The sequence below is a fragment of the Elephas maximus genome, chromosome 17 (assembly GCF_024166365.1).
Source record: "Elephas maximus indicus isolate mEleMax1 chromosome 17, mEleMax1 primary haplotype, whole genome shotgun sequence".
In the NCBI taxonomy this organism is placed as follows: domain Eukaryota; kingdom Metazoa; phylum Chordata; class Mammalia; order Proboscidea; family Elephantidae; genus Elephas; species Elephas maximus.
The window spans coordinates 63,769,699-63,791,468 of NC_064835.1; the positions used below are offsets into that span (position 1 = coordinate 63,769,699).

General features: G+C 41.1%; 1 protein-coding gene across 5 annotated transcripts in view; it reads left to right on the top strand.

Annotated features, from left to right (window-relative positions):
* The window catches only part of EXOC6B (exocyst complex component 6B), a 713,117-nt gene that overhangs the window by 686,129 nt on the left and 5,218 nt on the right, over positions 1 to 21,770 (top strand). For all 5 annotated transcript variants that reach the window (XM_049856497.1, XM_049856495.1, XM_049856493.1 and 2 more), the window contains one exon: positions 17,206 to 17,318. In XM_049856497.1, the coding sequence (XP_049712454.1) occupies positions 17,206 to 17,318 (113 nt within the window). The remainder of the gene's footprint in view (positions 1 to 17,205; positions 17,319 to 21,770) is intronic.

A 21,770-nucleotide genomic window follows, 5' to 3' on the forward strand; every position in this document is an offset into this window, starting at 1 on the left:
GGACTTAGAAAACCAAAGGGAGGAACATGCTTGGCATTTCTCAAGCTGAAAAAAACTGAAGAAAAAATTCAAGCCTCAAGCTGCAATATTGAAGAATTCTGTGGGCAAAATATTGAACAACACAGGAAGCATCAAAAGAAAGTGGAAGGAAAACAGCGTCACTGTACCAAAAAGAACTGGTCAGTGATCAACCATTTCAGGAGGTAGCATATGATGGTATTGAAGGAAGAAGTCTAAGTGACACTCAAAGCATTGGCGAAAAACAAGGCTCCAGGAAATGACGAAACACCAATTGAGATGTTTCAACAAACGGATGCAACAGTAGAAGCACTCACTCACCTACGCCAAGAAATTTAGAATACAGCTACCTGACCAACTGACTAGAAGAGATCCATATTTGTGCTCTTTACAAAGAAAGGTGATCCAACAGAATGTGGAAATTATTGAACAATATCAGTAATATCACACGTGAGTAAAATTTTGCTGAACAGTTAAAAAATGATTGCAGTAATACATTGACAGAGAACTGCCAGAAATTCAAACTGAGTTCAGAAGAGGATGTGGAATGATGGATATCATTGCTGATGTCAGATGAATCTTGGCTGAAAGCAGAGAATACCAGGAAAAAATTTTACCTGTGTTTATTGACTATGCAAAGGCATTCAACTGTGTGGATTATAACAAATTATGGATACCATTGTGAAGAATGGGAATTCCAGAGACCTTAATTGTGCTCATGAGGAACCTGTATGTAGATCAAGAGACAGTCATTCAAACAGAACAAGGGGATACTGCATGATTTAAAATCAGGAAAGGTGCGTGTCAGGGTTGTATTCTTTTACCCTATTTATTCGATCTTATGCTGAGCAAATAATCCAAGAAGGTGGACTATATGAAGAAGAACACGGAATCAGGATTGGAGGACTGACTCACAAACAACCTGTGATATGCAGATGACACAACCTTGTTTGCTGAAAGTGAAGAGGACTTGAAGCACTTATTGATGAAGATCAAAGTCTACAGCCTTTAATATGGATTACATCTCAACATAAAGAAAACAAAAACCCTCTCAACTGGACTGATAAGCAACATCATGATAAACAGAGAAAAGACTGAAGTCAAGGATTTCATTTTACTCACATCCACAATCAATGCCCATGGAAGCAGCAGTCAAAAAATCAAACAACATATTATGTTGGGCAAATCTGCTGCAAAAGACCTCTTTAAAGTGTTGAAAAGCAAAGATGTCACTTCGAGGACTAAGGTGCAACTGATCCAAGCCATGATGTTTTCAGTTGCCTCATATGCATTCAAAAGCAGGCTAATGCATAAGGAAGACTGAAGAATTGGTGCCTTTAAATTATGGTGTCGGCAAAGAATATTGAATATACCGTGGACTGCCAGAAGAATGAACAAATATGTCTTGGAAGAAGTACAGCCAGAATGCTCATTAGAAGCGAAGATGGTGAGGCTTCATCTCATGTACTTTGGACGTAACTATCAGAAGGGACCAGTCCTTAAAGGAGGACATCATGCTTGGTAAAGCAGAGCATCAGCAAAAAAAAAGAAGTCCCTAAATGAGATTGATTGACACAGTAGCTGCAACAGCAGCCTCAAACATAGCAATGATTTGGAAGACGATGCAGGACCAGGCAGTATTTCGTTCTGTTTTACATAGGGTTGCTATGAGTCAGAACGGGCTCTAAGGCACTAGCAACAATTAGTCTTACAGCCTCCTCTGCTTCCTGGGCTCCCATTTCTATGGTGTAAGTGAAACAAAACCTGTTTTTTGAGTTCCACCAAAAAAAGAAAAAAATCCATTCACCCAAGCAATTGGGAACAGTCTGTTGTGGTTATGTTATGAGTCAAGTGTGCAAAGTAGAACTGCTCCATAGGATTTTCAAGGCTGTGACCTTTTGGAAGCAGATCGCCAGGCCTGTCTTCCCAGGCATCTCTGGGTAGGTTCAAATCACCAACCTTTTGACTAGTAGTCTAGCCCTTAACTGCTTACATCACCCTGGGAGCAGAGTAGATTTGTCTGGAGATTGGCATCGAGTGGGTGGGTTTGTAGGGGAGATTTATATCACATACTACAAAGGTGACAGCCTTGAAAAAGTCACTTATTACATGATCCAGGTCTCCAAAGTTTTTTGAGGCCACAATACCATTAGAGATTTCTTTCTTAGCCCCTCTTACACGTGTTAGTGAAGACTCCTCTTCTGGTAAGCTCTCTGTCACTCAAGAACCAGAGTAACAACAACAACAACAAAAAAAAATGAACCAGAGTAACAAATTCCTTCCCTCTTCTCTACTAGATGTCTTGGCACCTTGGGGTGTCACCACACAAGATATTTTCCCAAATGTGTTTCTCTCCCCTAAAAGAATTTTGGTGCCAGCTATTAAAATAATGTTTTTGCCACCTCGTTACAGTTAGAAGGGTCTCCCAGAAGCCATTCTCTTTTCTTTCTCTTAATAGATATTAGAAATCTTATATTTCACAGCACACCGCCCTAGACCTAGAAGTAAACTTGTTCTGTAAAGAAGCAGGTAGTATTTTAGGCTTTCCGGGCCATGTGGTCTCTGTCGCAACTATTTAACTCTGCTGTTATAGCACAAAAGCAGCCACAGACAATATGCAAACCCATAAGCATGGCTGTGTTCCAATAAAACTTTATTTACAAAATACAAAGTGGTAGTTTTCATCCCCTGATGTAGAAGAAAGCAGCCTTGATGAAAACAAAGAAACCTCCAGACTAAAATTCATTCTCCTTAGTTTAACATACAAGGCCTTTTATCACTTACCTCGTTCATCCTGGTTATTCCCAAGGCACTCCTGAGAGACCCAACTATGTCAAAACCTTGACTGACACCCTGCCCCCTTAATCCCCACATACCTGGCTCTGGTTTAGACCCCCTTCCTTTGAACTTTTATACAACTTACAGTACTCATATCATTCTATATCTGTTTATTTACTAGACTAAGTTCCTCAAGACTGGAGACACTATCTTATTCATCTTTTCATGCCCAGTACTTAGAAGAGTGCCTGATGCACTGCTGGTACTCAGTTTATGTTCGTTAAAGTAAGTCCTGCTTTTCACTTGATGCTGCATGTGCCCAGATCTCTGCGTGAGGCAGTACTCCGGAGACTACTTGGGAGGCAGGCAGATGCTCTTCTTTGAATCAGAGAGGCCCAGCACCAGGGAACAAGTCAATGGGGGGACAGATCTTGGACAATAAACTCAAATGGATCATCAGTCACTTCTGTGTTTTTAGTGGACTTTTCTCTTGGTCTGCCCTCAACTACTGATAGGAACTGTTATGACTCCATGTCTGAACCAGAAAAACAGTTTTGGTGGCTCACCTGGGGTCACACTGTCAATCAGGGCACATCTGGCCTAGGGCTCTTTTTCCCATGCTATACTGCCTCCCAAAAAAGATTCCTGTGGATCAGCGATTATGAAAAATGCTTTATAATGGTGTGATTGGTTTCATCTTGTCAAAGGCAGGGTGTGGACAGAAGAGATTTCTCCTGGCTTAGTGTTCTGTGTGTTACTGTTCTCTTACGTAAATGGACTCCACTTTATGCAGTGGCCATGTTCCAGAGAGGTCACATATTTAGAATTTTTGTCAGTTAGATTATATGTTACGTGTTCCAGAGAAGCATGCTATTTGAAATCATCTGTAGTCTATCCTGTTTGACATGAAGAATTCTTCAGAAATGTATATAAAGTGCAAATTCAGGTTTTCCTACATCAAATGACTTCAAGGACACACCTGTTTTAGGAGCACAGTTCTCTATAGGACTCAGTGTGCCTCTACAAGAGAAAAGGTGTAAAAACAAAAATCACCCCAAAGGAGAAGGGCGTATGGCTGTTGTCGGTATGTCTGTATCTGTCTGTGTATCTACTTTGCTCCTATGGTCCTTTGCTCCCTGGGGAAATCTTTGAAGGCATTCCAAGAAGAAAAGGCTTTCTCTCGCATGAATTTCCCATACTACCTACTTAGGAGCCAGCCCAGATGTCACCTTGGAACCAATCATCTGTTGAGTTCTCACTCACTAGTCACTAGTCTTAGGTATCATCCTTTGAGACCTTGGAACCACATATCAAGGTCTGGGTTTCCACTCATCTGTCAATTCCCTTCCCCTGTGAGTAGGCATGATATGAATTGGTAACACAAGCTGTTCCAGTAGTAGGAACAAGCAAAGGGCATTCTTCGCCAGGCTCTTCATTTTCACTTTTTGACTTCTTCAGGTAATCCTTTCTGCCTGAGAGAATACAAAGGGACCCTTAAGATCATTTGCTTGAGTAGTAGCCTGTAATTCTTACTTGAAGATTTCCTTCTAACTCCTTTACCCATGAACAACTCATCTATCCAAATTACTTCATTTTCTGCTGGAGAAATGTATATGGTATATTGGTGCAAGGATCTGTAGAGTTCTGCTTTATCTTAATAGTATCTCATTCTGACCATCTTTCCTGAAACTTTGTATTCTTTCTGCTGTTATAACGCTATTTCTTCTCTATCCAATTAACTCACTATGTGATCTTTAACTAGTTTTCACTTTCACTCATTTAGATTTTTCTAGTCTTCCTTAGCTACCATCACAAAAAGAAAGTCTCTTGAGAAGTTTGGCCTAGCCTTAGGCAAGTAACTAACACTGAGACAGAATCAATGAGAATTTCCTTAGGATCAACAGCTGTAGAGTCTTGGGGAGTGTGAGCCACCAAGTCATTTCTACTACTTGTCTACCTTTTGATTTTCAGCAAGTTGCTTATCTTTTCTGGGTCTTGATTCCCACCCCACCCCTGTGAAATCAGAATTATAATTCAAGTCCTATTAAGCAATAGGGATGTTCTGAGGAAACCGAGAAATATAGCAGAAGCAGCTTAAGAACTGCCAAAGCCCTAGTTAAAAGTCGTAGAGATAAAAGCTTATGCAGGAAACCAAAAAAAGTATTCCATCATACATAGTATCCTGCTTAGTGTAACCTGATACAAAATGTCTTCCCTTATCATCTCCTCTCCTGTTTACATACATTTGTGTATAATAGACAGCAATCACATAATTTACGTTTTAAACTGATCTAGTACCTTAGAAAGTATCACATCAACTGCTAAAGAAGAAAAAAAGTTTAATTTTCCTGTTCTGATACTGTTAAATAAATAAATAAAGCTCTGTGTTTGAGATCAAAGCATTGTTAATGATTGATTGATTTTGCTTTTAATCTAATTAGCCCTAATATTTATCAGTAAGTCCTACTCTGTAAATATCTAGCACTCTCCTGTTCCACCAGTTTTAAAATGAAATACCTCAAAATCAAGAATGTGATCATTAATGAGGGACATAGTTATAGGTAGTGACTTCCAGGATACAGAGGAATGCTTAACCACTGTGCCACCAGGCCTCCCCAGGGTATATTGTTAAGTGAAAAAAGCAAAGTGTGAAAGAGTATATATAGTTTGCTGCCTTTCAGATGAGAAGGAAGAAGACACAAGAAAATATACATGTACTGACTCATTTGTGTAAAAGAAGGATGAACTAGAAACTAGATTGGTTATCTACCAGGGATGGGTAGGAAAGAGGTAGAAAAAAGGGGCGGGTAGGGGAGGAAGGGGAAGAGGTTAGTAAAGATGCAAAGGGAGTGATACTTCTCTGAGTATACCATTTTGTGTAGCTCTGACTCTCAGAACCATAGTATTGTTTCACTACCCCAAAATGAATAAATACTTAACATCAGCCAGAATGTAGGGGGAATCCAAAATGGAACACAAACAGTGAAAAATGACCCTAACTGGTTTTGTTATATATATGTATTCTTTACCACAATAGAAAAGAAAAATTGAACCTAACTGAATTACGAAAGAATAACATAATCACACCGGAGTGAGGAAGTAAAGAACTAACCAAAGTAACTTTCACAAAAACAGTATTTTGACTGGAAACTGTATGGCTAAAGAGAAAATGAACTGTATACAAATCTGTATTCTAGTTAGTAAATTTGTCACAGGAAAATGGGTTAGCAATTCTGAAACTTCTTTATACTAGAATTGAACAAATAAGTAAAATATATTGTTGATAATGAGAGCCAGATTTCTCACTGTCAGAGAAAGGAAAGATAAATAAGGAAAGAAAGAAAGCTACAGTGAACCCTGTGGTATTGGATTGGAATTGGAGACATCAATGTGAATTCATGATTTTAATATATATATGCAAATAGAGAAAGAAATAAATATAGGTGTGTTTGTATGCATGGATTAATATATAATATACATACACAGATTTCCTAGCTATATCTGCTGAAAGGGCCTAAGAGCAATGAAACCCCAGTAGCAACGAGCATACTAAACAATCAGATCTTGGTTCCTAAATGACATTTTCCAATAAAAAGAATCAGGGCTCCCTGGAGAAGTGGTCGATTCCAGGGCTGGAGCAGGAAAAGTACAAGATGAACTTGGAGCATCTTGCAGTGCCAGAAAGTAAGAAAGTCTCAAAAAAAAAGATGGGAGCATGTGGAAAGTACACAGGAGAGCCAATCTGGTGGAACTCCCAATGGCCAACACTGGGACAATTTAAACAGTAAAATAAATAATGATAGTATTGGATTATAGCCCATAAAATAGAATAAATTCCCATGAAGTCACACTAATATAAATAATTGAATAAATAAATAAATGGGGGGAAAGGGACAGCACTTCCTCACAGAAAAATTTTAACTACAGAAGGACTGAGGAAAATAGAAAATTACCGTTAGTCAAATACCACCATTAAAATTGTCACAGGCAATATCAACCAATAGATGTGAAGATTAGTGGCCAAAACTTTGTGGAGAAACCGGTATTTACATAGTCTCAAAGTATATAGCCCCCCAAGAAATATATTAATTACAAGGGGAAAATAGTCACTTAACAGTGGAGAAACCCATCAGACACCACTTTAATCAAGTGATCAAGGTTAATATTACCGGTAATAAGATATGTGGACACATGTACCCCCTGATATGATGCACTAAGAAGGGTACAACATCACTTCTGTTGTATTTTTGCCAAAAATATATAACATCCATTCAGGGGTTTCTGAACTTTGCCATTGACATTTTGGGTTGGATAATTCTTTGTTGTTTGTGGGGTGGGGAGGGGAAGTTGCGGTTGAGGGGTAGGGTGCCCTGTGCACTGTAAAATGTTTGATAGGACTCCTGGCCCTCTACCCACTAGGTGTCAATAGCACCACCACCATGCCTTTGTGACAACAAAATGTCTCCAGACATTGCCAGACGTCCCCTGGGAGGCAAAATCTCCCCTGGCTAAGAACCCACTGCCTCAGCCTAATCATAAGAAAACACTGTACAAACCCAAAACGAGGGATGTTCTACAAAATAAATGACCAAAAATAAACTTTTCAAACATATCAAGGTCTTGGAAGATAAGACTGAGGAACTGTAACAGATTGGATGAGACTAAGGAGACATGATGTTGAAATGCAGTGTGAGATACTGAATTGGATCCTGGAACAGAAAAAAAGAAATTAGTGGAAAATCTGGCGAAATTGGAATAAAATCTGTAGTTTAGTTAATAGTACTGCGCCAAAGTTAATTTCCTAGTTCTGATAATTGTAGTCTGATAAGGTAAGGTGTTAACATTAGAGAAGCTGGATGAAGGGAACTCATGAACTGTGTAAATTATTTTTGCAACTTTTATGTAAGTCTAAAATTATTTCAAAATAAAAATTTTAAAAAATCTGCTACTGGTGTCAATAAAATGTGGGCACATTTTCCATGTTGAACTCCACGGCAAAAACATAAGCATAATTGGTATTTGGTATTGGTGAGATGATTCCCATCATCTTTAAAGCATTATCTGATAACCAGAATAAACTTAAGGTATACTGTGTGTGTGTGTTCCACACCACAATTTATATTTGCTGTTTAAATTTCGTTATAAATGGAAAACTTCACGGAATGTTCAACTGATGCTTCAAAAGGAGGAATACAGCTTGGTCAGTATGTCACTTACTAGCATTTAATTTATTTGGCCTGGATTACAACTATTCATGTTTTTTATTTTATTTTCATATCTGGGAGCGCAGCGGTTATAGTGCTCAGCTGCTAACCGAAATGTCAGCAGTTTGAACCCATCAGCCGCTTCATGGGAGAAAGATGTGGCAGTCTGCTTCTGTAATGATTTACAGCCTTGGAAAGCCTATAGAGCAGTTCTGCTCGGTCCTATAGGGTTGCTATGAGTCAGAATTGACTCGATGGCAATGGATTTTTTATATTGGGGGAGACCACTCATTTAATATGAAAGGCCCAACCCAGTTTCTTACACATATTCGATGCTTTAAAAACAGTTGATTAATTCAGTGGGTTTGCATCGTCATTAAGAAAATCTGAGACAAGCAAGCATGTTTTATAACTGATGTTTCAAATCCTGTAAAAGTAGATGTTAGAAGAGGTTACTACACTTGAAGTTCAGGAGGTTACAATTTTTATGCAACTCTTAAAAAGTATAAATAGAACATAGTACAGGCCCAAAATGTGGTTCCGTAAATTCTATCAAAAGTCATCACATGCAGAATCAAGAAGCTTAGCAGTGTTCTGATGAAATATTTCAGGTACACAGTCATCATGCAACTGTTGGCTGAAGTTACAAACTAATCCCGAAACACAGAGTGTATAGAATTCTGGAGGTACAGAAGACTGTATCAAGTGGTACTCAAGGTGTGTTTAGATAGTACCCAAAAGTACCAATAAGCAACACTGAATCACATTGTGAGAAAGCCATTCTCTTTTAGTCTTTCTGATGACAAGAGAAACATCTCATTGTGGTGCTAGTATTTGAGTTATCTTCTATATATGGCAAGTGATAATGATTTTCCATTTATGATAATGATTTTCCATTTATGATAGTGATGTAAAAAGTGTTCTTTCAATTTTTCTTATATTCAAAACATGAATCAATAGAAAAATATTAAATAAATAATAACACAATTAGTATGAGGATATAGTAAAAATCATGAAGGTAGAATAGCAATCTTAAGTTTTCAGTCTCCTACCTCTGGCACTCCTCTTTTTCCTCTCTTCCATCCAGGACCTACTTATAAACTTCAAGATATAAGATGTCTTAAAGAGCATATATAGTATGCTAAACCCCCAAAAAACCCAAACCCATTGCTGTCAAGTCAATTCCAACTCATAGCAATCCTATAGGGTACAATAGAACTGCCCCATAGGGTATCCAAGGAGCAACTGGTGGATTTGAACTGCTGACGTTTTGGTTAGCAGCCAAGCCCTTAACCACTACACATATCACGTGATAAAAGGAAGGAAGGAAGTAAAGGAAAGGAGAAAGAAAGAGAAAGAGGGAGGAAGAGAGAAAGGGCGAGAGAGCGAGAGAAAGAAAGAGAAATAAAACATACATATATCTTCTCTTTACAAAAAGAAGCACAGGAAGGCCAAACCTGAAAGCAATGGAGTTGTACCTGTAAGGGGTGGGAGGAATTAGGACAGAAGGGATACAATAAGGGAAGGAATGACACTTCTCTGAGTTAACCTTTTTGTATAGTTTTGACTTTTGGATGCATATTAATATCCTGCATATTCAGAAAATAAAATTAGCAAGGATGGAAGAAAGAAACTGAAAGCAAATGGAAACAAATGAACCCAGTTACCTTTAGATGAATAGCATTACTACACTGAAGGAGGAAAAAGGGCTACTCCAAGCAACTTATGAACACAGTATTTGATTGTATGCACTCAGTCTTGGATTCTGAGAGTATCATAGGCTGGGTTCTCTAGAAAAGCAAAACCAATAATGCATATAAATATATAGAGAAATTTATATCAAAGAAATGGTTCACATGATTGTAGAGGCTGGAACGTCCCAAGTCCATGAGTCAGAATAGAGGTATCTCCTGATTCATGTAGCCATAGGAGCTGACAAATCCATGATCGACAGGTCAGACAGCAGGACACTTGATCACAGCCTGGGAAGATTGATGAAGAACCAGAGGTCAGATGAATAGGAGCCAGCTACAGGATCCAGAGTGAGCAAAAGCCCTGGAGCCTTGCCAGAAAATCCACTTGTATTGGATATAGGCCACACTCCCAAGGAAACTCCTTTCAACCGATTGGCTATTCACAGCAGATCCCATCATGAGGTGATCACATTATATCAAATCTCATCATGAAAGTGACCACATCATCATACAACTGCCAGACTACATCGTAACTGCCAAACCACTGAGAATCCTGGCCCGGCCAACTTGACACACAACCTTAACGATCATGGAGGGGTAATTGCAAGCAAATCCTGAACTCTTTCTTTTTTTTTTTGTAATCTTGGGGTTATTTTTGTAGTGGTATGTACAAGCAACTCTTAAACTAGATGTTATAGAATTGAGCAAATTAGTAAATGGGATGATGTTGTTGAGAGCCAGGTTTCTCACTATAGAAGAAAATACATACATATATGGAATGGGGTGTCTTAGTCTGGGTTCTCTGGAGAAGCAAAACCAGTAAAGCATATAAATATAGAGAGAGAGAGGTTTATATCAAGGAAACAGCTCACGTGTTTGTAGGTGTTGGAGCGTCCCAAGGCCTTGGATCAGGATAGAGGCCTTTCCCAATTCATGGAGCCATAAAAGCTGGTGAACCAAAGATGAGCAGGTTGGAGAGCAGGGCTCCCACTCACAGGCTGTGAAGGTTGAGAAATCCCCAAGGTCGGCAGGCAAGACAACAAGGTTTCTCCTGATTCACGTAGCAGCAGGAGCTGGCACACCCAAGGTCAGCAGGTGGGGAACAGGACTCTTGCTCACAGACCGTGAACATTAAAAAGTCCCAAGATGGACATGTAAGCTGCTAGCTCAAGTCCCAAGAACCAGAGGTCAGCTGCTGGATCCAGAACAAGCCAACAACCTATGCAAGACAAGCAGGAAGGAAGTAAGTGGTAGAAGGTGGAGAGATGAAGGCTGAGGGGACGATGAGCCACAACAGGCCCTACCCCCACCAGTACCACTCAGCAGATTCCACCGTAGGGGTGACCATGTATCAAATTTCAACAGGGAAGTGATTACAACATTATACAGTTGCTAAAACACTAAGAATCATGGCCCAGTCAAGTTGACACACAATCTTAACCATCACATGGGGAAGGGCAGGAAAGAACCTGTGAGAATGGATTAGAAATGGAGATATCAGTGTGGACTCATGATTTCTAAAATGTGTGCGTGTATATGCATGTATAAATACACGTGAATATATGTATATGTATGCATATATCTATGTATATGTATGTATAGTTATAGGCGTATGTTTCCTAGCTCTGTCTGCTGAAAGGGCTTAGCTCCCCGTAGTTTTCCCCCCAGTAGCTGTGAACAAAGACACTCCAGTAGCAATGAGCACACTAGCAATGAGATCTTGATCACTGTCATGGATTGAATTGTGTCCCCCCAAAATGTCTGTCAACTTGGCTGGGCCATGATTCCCAGTATTGTGTGATTGTCCATCATTTTGTCATCTGATGTGATTTTTCTATGTGTTTTAAATCTTATCTCTATGATGTTGATGAGATAGGATTAGTGGCAGTTATATTAATGAGGCAGGACTCAATCTACAAGATTGGATTGTGTCTTGAGCCAATCTCTTTTGAGATATAAAAGAGAGAAGCAAGCAGAGAGAGAGGGGGACCTCATACCACCAAGAAAGAAGAATTGGAGCATAGCATAGCTGAGAAGCTCCTTGACCAGGGGAAGATTAATGTCAAGGACCTTGCCCCAGAGCCTATAGAGAGAGAAAGCCTTCCACTGGAGCTGGCACCCTGAATTTAGACCTCTAGCCTACTAGACTGTGGGAGAATAAATTTTTGTTCATTAAAGCCATCCCCTTGTGGTATTCCTGTTATAGCACCACTAGATAGCTAAGACAATCACTGATACCGTTCCCCACTAAAAGAGGCCAAGGGTCCTCAGAAAAATGGCTGATTCCAGAGTTGGGGAAGGATAGATGCAAGATGAGCCTGCAATATCTTCTTATGCCAGAAAGTAAGGAAGTGCTCAAACAAACAATGGGGGAATGTCACTAGGACACAGGCTCCAGCTTGAAGGAGCTTCGTACATACCAAACCCAGGACAACTTGAACACCAGAATAATTAGGAATAATAATGAACATGAGCCATTGAAAAAATGGGAACTCATGAGTCCATATCAATAATAAATAGATAAATAAATTAATGAGGGAGAAAAGAGAACACTTGCTTACAGTAGAATGCTGAGTGACAACTGATAAATGTGGAAGAATGGAGTTGGAATGTCATCAATTTGCATCAATAGTAAAAAGTGGAGCAGGCAGGAATCATCAATGGATGGTAAATATAAGGGGAAATTTTAATGAGAAGCAGGATATTTGCATGTTCTTAAATTTGTCTTTCCACAAATTGCTTATTAGTGGCCAAGGAAAACGTAATAACTAGACAATGCAATGGAGAAATGAGACAACACCCTCCCTAGGTGCTCAAAATTAACATCATCAGTGTGGGGCAAATGAACATTACACGCTTCCAGATGTGATACCCTGAGGACAGAGCAACATTTATATAGTATTCTGGCCAGGAATGCATTTCTTTAATCTTATTATTAGATGACATTACATAAAACCAAACTGAGGGCAAAAGGAAGGGAGCTTATGTTCTTCAAAAATGTCAGCATCCTATAAGAAAAAGAAGGATGGTGGAAAGATCCCAGATTAAATAAGACTGTTATTGTTAGGTGCCACTGAGTTGGTTTGTTTTTTTGTTTGTTTGTTTGTTTTTGTTTTAAAAAGGGTTAAAGAGACAAATAACTGATCCTAGACTATATCGTGTACTAGAGTGCCAAAAAAAAAGGGGGAGGGGAGGCTATGAAGGACATTATTGGACCAGTCTAAGTAATTAGAATACAAATAGTATCAATATTAAATTTAAATTTACAGAAGTTGATAACTGTAGTATGGTTACATATGAAAATGTCTTTAATTCCTAGGAACATTAAAGTGTTTGGGAATAAACAGCCATGTTATATGCAATTCACTTTTATATTACTCAAAAAAGAAATTGTGTGTGTTGTATGTGTATGCATGCATGTGTGTGTGTGGAGAGAGAGAGAATGCAAATGATAGAGCAGGTGGGGTATAATGCTGATAATGGGTGGATCTAGGTAGAGGGTATATGTGTTTTTTTTTTTTTTTTTTTAGTCTTATTCTTACAACTTTCTGATACATTTCAAATTATTTCCAAATGAAACATTTTAAAAAAGAATGTGATTAGTGGTGACTAAGTGTTCTGCAGATTTGGGAGAGAATTTATTGAGATCTAACAAGGTTCTTGCATATGGAGAACCTAGATGACGGCTGGGAGAGCCTAATTCACCTTTAAAAGTCATAGCCTTGGAATTATGGTGCTGTGTTGATAAATAGGTCTGCTAGTTTTCTTGGCCTCTTATCCTAACACTGGTGTATGAATCCTGTAAAACTGTGCCGCCAAGCAGCTAACTTAGTTAAGTAACACCAGACCCTGTTCTGTGTCCATCTCTCTCAGAGAAAAACGTTTGTTGTGTTGTGCTATTGAGTCAATTCCAACTCAGAGCAGTACCATAGGACAGAGTAGAACTGCCCCATAGGGTTTCCTAGGCTGATACGGCCTAGGTATAAGCCACCCTAAAAGACTGTGGAAAGCAACATGGACCAGAAATGTGATCTACAAGCTCATCTTGGTTGAGCTCAATAATGTTAATCAGCTTCCAAGCCTAGAATAGGATAAATAGGTAGCTTGGCATCCCAGAGCTCATGGACTCAGCGTTGGTATTGAGAGACATTGACAGGAAGATAAAAATATAAATCTTAGAGCTAAGCCATGAACTGATCTGCATACTCCATTAATGATTTATTCAGGTCTCATCAGCCAGAAAAGAGCGTGGTGGCACAGTGGATAAAGCACTCAACTGCTAGCCAGAAGGTCGGCAGTTCAAACCTATCAACCACTCCACGGGAGGAAGATGTGGCAGTTTTGTTTCTATAAAGATTACAGCCTTGGAAACCCTATGGGGCAGTCTAATCTGTCCTATAGGGTCACTATGAGTTGGAATCAACTAGATGGCAGTAGGTTTGCATGAAACGAGAAAGACATGGTGCTCTTTGCAATAAACCAGAAAATACTGATACCATTAACTCCATCAGAGAAATTAGGAATTCATTAACAGAGACCAAGGTAGTTTTATTACATGCATATTTATGTCCACATCTGAAAAATAATACCTAAAGCAGTTTTAGGAAATCAGTTTTCTGGTTTTTCCAATTATACTCATGTTATTCATTCACTTTTATTTTATTGATTCCCTACTGGGCAAACAATAAAAGGCTCCCCAAGGTTTTTAAGAAGTTGTGAAAAAAAACTGAGACAATGCTATGCTTTATCATGGTTTTTTCCTGGGATTTGGAGAAAAGACATAATCATTTGCAAACCACAGTGTTGGAAGAACTTTAGCACAAGTATCTGTGGTTCTCCCTAAGAGCAAGTAAAGAGGAATTGTCTTGAGTGGTCTTTGGACACTATAAGACAGAACTACCAAAGTTAGTGTACTAAGTCAGGAAGATCCTCTCTAAAGGAGAGCTCTGTGAGGCTTTGGGGCAGCCAGAGGAAGTGGCAGAAGCCCTTTTAGTTGCCGACTAAAATAGACATGACCTAAAAGAGGCCTGAGAGGTCCCTTTGGGGCCATGCTGGCCCAGACCAACCAATATGTCTATTTGTCTCTCTCCCTCCATCCTTCTCTCATCTTTAACATTCCTTTCTTGGCTGAGGGTGTAGGGGCTTTTCTCACTTTTAGGTTTGGGACACCAATTCCCATCCTGCGTGGGGAAGTTCATAACAGCTACTCTAAGAGAATGGAGGAGAGTGGATACTTGGCCAAGCAGGGCAAGGCCTACATACTGCCTGTTGCTCAGCAGCGCAGTGAGAACAGATGGGGGATGAAGGTGTACCCAGAGCCCAGACGTTGACACTGGATTTGACTGGCGCTCTGGGCCTCGCATCCTTTCTTCTGCACAGAGAGATAGCCATCTACTTATCCTCATCATCAGTTATCTCTTGGAAGGGGGAAGTAAGGAATGCCTGACTCAAAAATCTTTTATACATGCCCTGTTGTTAGATTAGAAAGGCTGCTTAGAGGGCCCCTCTATGCAGTGATGTGAGTCTGGGACTGTGACCCCTCTAGAAGCTTTAGAGGAGTGCTAAAGCTTCTCTTTCATCACACCCACATTTGAAATGCATTGAATTTTTTTTTACCTTTACTTAACTACAATTTTTCAATATTCGTTATGCCTGAGTTTTATGCCTGAGGCTAAAACTGTGACTAAGTATGAAAGCCTTTGACAGAACTTATTAAGTTTCTCCAAGTCAAAATCTCTCCCTAGTTTCAGAACACAGCAGAGAATCCCTGATGGAGCAGGAGAGCAGTGGGATGCAAACCTCAAATTCTCGTAGAAAGACCAGACTTAATGACCTGACTGAGACTAGAAGGACCCCAGAGGCCATGGTCCCCAAACATTCTGTTTGCCCAAGACAGGAACCATTCCCAAAGCCAACTCTTCAGACAGGGATTGGACTGGACTATGGGATAGAAAATGATACCGATGAGGAGCGAGCTTCTTGGCTCAAGTAGATATATGAGGCTATGTGGGCAGCTCCTGTCTAGGAGATAAGAAGGCAGAAGGGGACAGAAGCTGGCCGAATTGACACAGGGAATACAGGGTAGAGAGAAGAAGTGTGCTATCTCATTAGGGGGAGAGCAACTAGAAGTACATAGCAAGGTGTATATAAATTTTTGTATAAGAGACTGACTTGATTTATAAACTTTCACTTAAAGCACAGTAAAAATAAAAAAAAAATTTTAAATCTCTTCCTAGTTTCAGAAATCAGCTTATCCTCAGAAAGCTCTCACTGCCTTCTTATGAATACATATCCAGTTCTCGGCAATCCTCTTTAACACCCACATCCCCCATTCCAAATTCTGCATCATCTGTCATGGACTAAGCATGTTTCCTAGTTCTGACCTGTCACGGCCCTGGTTTCTCTCTGCCTAGCCTGTATCCAGGTAGATATAATACATACTGCCGCATATAAATGCTACTACCATTTATGCCTTGGTTCGATATTTCTGTGTTGTCCATATGTCCTATTTGTGTATAGGCATTAGTATGTGTATTAACTGAGGAACTTGGACAAAGTCAGTGCAACAAGTCACAAAACTGATACTTGAACTCAGAGCTTTTAACTTCAAAGCTCATACAGTTGTGTATGCGCCACTGGATTAGATGCACCTTTATTTGTTGGTTGTTGACTCTGATCTCCTAGGATGGTGCTTGGTACCTGGAAAGCATTCAGTGTGTATTGATTAAATAAATGAATGAGTGAATGATTATTATAATATCTTGTGGTTTGATTTAGTCCAGTGTTAGTTTCCTTACAGGGTTACTTCTGAGAGCTAACTACTGACATGTAGTCTTAGCAGCGCTATTGTGGTTATGGTAGAGATGACTCTTCCTTCTAATGATTATACATTTATTTTCTTAGTTGCAACCCTGTGGAAACCCTGGTGGCATAGTGGTTAAGAGCTAGGGCAGCTAACCAAAAGACTGTAGTTCACATCTACCAGGCGCTCCTTGGAAACCCTACACGACAGTTCTACTCTGTCCTATTCGGTCACTATGAGTCGGAATTGACCCAATGGCAACAGTAAGCAGTAGGTATTATGGTCTGTAGCCATTCTATCTTTTATTACATTTTTATTTTATTTTCAAATGTACTATTGTGTGCTGTTGAGTCGATTCCAACTCACAGCAACCTTATAAGACAGAGTAGAACTGCCTCATAGGGTTTCCAAGGTTGTAAATCTTTATGGGAGCAGACTGCCCCATCTTCCTCCCATGTAGCAGCTGGTGGGTTTGAACTGCCGACCTTCCAGTTAGCAGCCAAATGATTAAGAATTGCACCACCAGGCTCCTTAAATGTACTATTCAAAACCAAAAAACCAAACCTGTTGCCGTCGAGTCAATTCCGACTCATAGTGACCCTGTACTATTAAAATTTAGCTGGTGATAAAGAATGTTAGGGATTTCTGGGATCCTGGTTTGTTTCATCTATCTGATTAATCTCTGGGTGGGGTTTTGAATGTTTTACAGCTTTTGGATCTCTTCATCCAGTGGGATTGGTCAACCTACCTTGCTGACTATGGTCAGCCCAACTGCAAGTACCTCCGGGTAAACCCAGTGACAGCTCTGACCCTGCTTGAGAAGTGAGTATCCAGTCCAGTGGTCTTTGTTGGGAAGTAGAGTAATAGGAGTGGGGGATTGGGACTTTACCTTTTCCAAGACCTTGAAAAGACAACAGAGTGGCCAATTCTTGAAGTTGCCCTTAGGTGCTATCAGCTGTCTTCCTCTTTGGACTGGGTAGGCCAGTCTTCCTCTAATAGCCTCTTAATTCTTGAGCCTCAACAAACTAGGCTAAGCATGGGTCAGAATTGGACTCTGACATTTCCTTGGAGGCTAATGAGTGCAGCATGTCTTTAGAGATGACAGGAGAAGAAAGAAAGGTGCCCTAGTTTGGGGCTCAAGCCAACTTGGTGAACAGAGTGAGTCAACTGGAGTATGATGATGGACAGGCAGCCCACAGAACAGGTGACTTCTCTGGTTCCTAGCATGAATTACTGAAACCTTCTCCTGCATGCCTCCTACTCCTTCCAGATTGAGCTTTATTATGTTGACTGTCCCTAAAAGGCTCTGTTGGAGAAGGCATCTGATTCTGCCTTCAGCAGGCATGCCAGCAGAGGTTGCCTGCCACAGACCTATGGCCTCTCTGAAGCAGAGGTGCTGTCACTGAGATTGGGTTAGCCAGCACTAGAGCATCTCACAGCTAACCAATATGCCAACCACATGCTGGGATCTGCTGTTGATTGCACCCTGGCTCTGGCTTTTACTAACCTAGTTGAGAGATGGCAGGCCAGAGACCAAGATCCATGTAAAAGGGTAGCATTTCCTTGCAATGGGTAACTCCCAGCTGCTTAGGAGGCATATCCACAGAAAGAAGGGCTCCAAAATGTTCTCGGGACCTAGCCAAGGTATCCGAGCGGTATAGCAAGTCTACGTATATGGTCAGTCAAACAGGTCTCAAATCCTAGGAAGGCAAGGGACAGAGTCCAGGAGGCCAGAGTGGAGCTTATAGGCAGGAGAAGAGGCTAAGGTATATACTTCTTACTATGTAATATGTTAGGGGAGTAAAGAGAAGGAGATGGAGAGCAGGCAAGAGCAGCATGCAGTGTATGTGTTCTTAGCCAAGAGGCTAAGAGCCCAGAGTACAACTTTCTCCTGACCAAGACAGAGATTGATGTTTCCATTTTAACTTTGTTTCCCATGGTTCTTTTTCCCAATGACCTTCCTCCCTAGGATATCTAGAGAGTAAGTATATTATTCACTTGGGCCTTTTCCATCACTTTGAGGCAAGTCCTTCTGGTTTCCTCATTGACACTAATGACTACACTAAAATCCCTACCCTGTGAGTTGTTCTCGCCCTGGCATATTAATCTACTAAACCAGCCTGGTGCCAACTGGCTGACTGCCTCCTCTATCCTTGGTCCTTAGAGTGACCCTTGGCTTACCAATTCCTTTGGGGCTGGGAGTGGTGGCAGGGATTTTTCCCCATCAGTGCCAGGTAAAGGGTTGTTCCACTTAGCTTCCTGGAACACTTGATACTCTTGCTTGAGCAGAGCCTGAAACTCAGCCCTGAAGAAGGAAGTTTCTCAGCAGTCTCTCCTACCTCCTGGTGGTGAGGCCCTTGGCACCTCTCCAAAGGAAGACTCCTCCTTAGGAGCAGATTCAGCCCGAGGTCTAATTCCAGAGTTCTCAGTACCCAGCTGACATGGGGAACATTTTGGCCTTTGAGTTGGTGCTTAGATAGTCATTGTGTCCAAATGGGGTTTCAGTCAGTTATCTCTCTCAACTGAGGTCCTTTCCTCCTCTGTCCCTGAGAATCTCTAGATCCTTGAAGTAGTGGCTCATCCCTTTTCTATAGATCAACAATAGGCCTTTCAGAGGCCTAACCATGTGCTTACTCTAGCAATCAACAGGGTTTAAAAACTTCCTTCTAAACACACAGGACCATTGGCCACCCAGATCATTGAAATCCACATCTCCCAGCCTTATAGGAATCAGTCGCTATACCTAACACATTCCTGCTTTCTTCACAGCCAGCTGTACCACCAGGGCAGTCTCCCTTCTCAATCTGGCCCTTCTTAGCAGGGTGAGACATGGAGAAATGTAAAGACCTGCTGTGAGGATATTTGAGGCCCCTGTATCATTGAGAGGTGGCCATAGCCAAAGTCATTCAGGATCCTGGGTTTACAGAATGGTATGGGAGGTGGAGAGGGCTCTCCTTTGGTGTTAGAACATTCCAAGGGTACAAACCAACATTCCATTATCAGCCCTCAGGCACTTGCGTTTACAGTGCCTAATCCCAACTCCTGGCCTTATCAGAGAGTAATGGTCAAGAGATCCTAGTCTCTGGGGCTCAGAGACTACCTTCTTCTTTCCTTTCTTTTACATTATTACAAGAGTTTCCCTGTGGGAGCTGAAAGCCAGCTCTGCCTGCCTGTTCCTGGGCTGCTTCGAGGAATCATAAAATTAACGATCACATAAAAACCAAACCCGTCGCCATCAAGTTGATTCCAACTCTTAGTGACCCTATGGAACAGAGTACAACTGCCCCATAGGGTTTCCAAGGCTATAATCTTTTACAAGGCAGACTGACACATCTTTCTCCTGTGGAGCTGCTGGTGGATTCAGACTACTGACCTTTCAGTTAGCAGCAGAGAGCTTAAGTGCTTTTTTCCCCTTTTTTCTTTGTTTCATTTTGTGTTGTTAATGTTGTTTAGATTTATAGCATACCCAGCAAAAGAAAGAGAATCCTTCTCTGGGATAAATGATCTAAAATCTGGCCAGTTGCACAAACATAATTATGCAATTAGTGTATAAGGGACTAAATACAGTAATCATCACAGCCTTGAGGACCCTCGTGCTTTCTTTCCAACTAACCCCTGCCATCTCTCCTTTCCTCCAAGCACAGGCCTTCACCATGTGGGTGTTGATACCTTACAGTCAGTATTTTCAGTTTGCTTCATGAGAAATACCAGACTTAAGGCCCTTGACCTTAGAGCAGGAAGAGAAGTCCCAATTAGTTTGTGGCTGTCACTGTCAGCCAGGGCCATACAGCTGCAGTGTTCACCAGAACCTCCTTACCGCATGGATATAAATGCACTTGTGGGATCTTTGGCATTTTGATTTGCTGGCCTCTAATCTGCCTCTCTTACTCCCCAGTGCCAGGTTCCTTCTCTCGCCTTTTCTACCCTGTCTCCACGCAGCCCAGGGAGCAGTAAGGCCAAAGAGGTGGCCCAGCTCCTGGGGGATGATGGTGAAGGTCCGCCTACCCCCACCCTAGCGAAAAATGGCTCTAGGCATTATTCTTAATTCTCTGACACTAGAACTAGCTGTGGGCTGGGGAGTCTGGTGTGCAGAGGCTAGGATCAGAGTTAACAGTTACCAATTGATGTCAGGGGTTGTGGCTCTCTGCAGCAAATAGCAGGTTCCCAGATTCTATCGCAATGGCTTAGTCATATTTGGAGGTTTCTATGACACTTGCAGCCTGGCCTTGACATATAGCCCAGTTAAGGCCCACCGTCTGACAAAACTATTGGCCCAAGAACTCCCCATGATTTGCGCTTTGGGAATATGCCATTTATAGAGCTTTAGCATGACCCAATAATAGAAAGTTCTCCACAGGCCAAGGATCTGAGGATATAGACAGCCATTGAGAACTGAGGGGTTTCTTTTGCCTAAAGTCCTGGTTTATCAAGTGGGAGGATGGCCCAGTCCTTTGGCATCTACTTTCCTCAACACTATCCCTCTTAGCTACTTCGCTGCCTATAGGCCTTTACCCTGAGACAAAAGAAAGGAAATAATTCAAGCGCTTAGTTTTGTTAGAGGTAGGATAGAGTAATAAGCTTGAGTGAGGTTTAGAAATACACAGTGGCTTTTGGTAACTCATGTTCTCTTAGAATTGCTAGTCAAGAGTTTTTTTTTTTTTTTTGCCTTTCCTTTCAAATACTAGCTACTAAGACATTGCAGCAGAATTTCCTAGATTAGTAGGCTTATGAGGGTAAGTGGAGCCCTGGTAGTGTAGTGGCTAAGCACTCAGCTGTAAACCAAAAGTTCAGCGGTTCAAACCCACCAGCTGCTCCATGGGAGAAAGATGTGGCAATCTGCTTCTGTGAAGATTACTGCCTTGGATACCGTATGGGGCAGTTCTGTTTTGTCCTGTAGGGTCGCTATGAGTCGGAATCAACTCAATGGCAACAGGGGAAGACATTCATACAGTCCAGCTTCTATTGATCAGCAGGGCTATAGCATGTCCTAGACACCTGTAACAGAGGTATGGTATAGCTGAGGGGAGAAAGGAATGAACTGGTGGGGTAGGGTATGGATGTAAGGAGACTGGTCCCTCTAAAGCTGGGTCTTGACTATTTCCCAAAGGTGACTGAACTGGGAGGGCTGTGAGTGCCAACACAACAGCTTCCTGATATTCTCCCACTCTGAGTAGTGGGTAAGATGTACTATGTCGTTCCTACCTCCTACAAGTTTTCGTTCCACCATTGTTTTCTCAAGCTTTTTGCCTTCCTTCTCTGTTTAGAAGGAACATA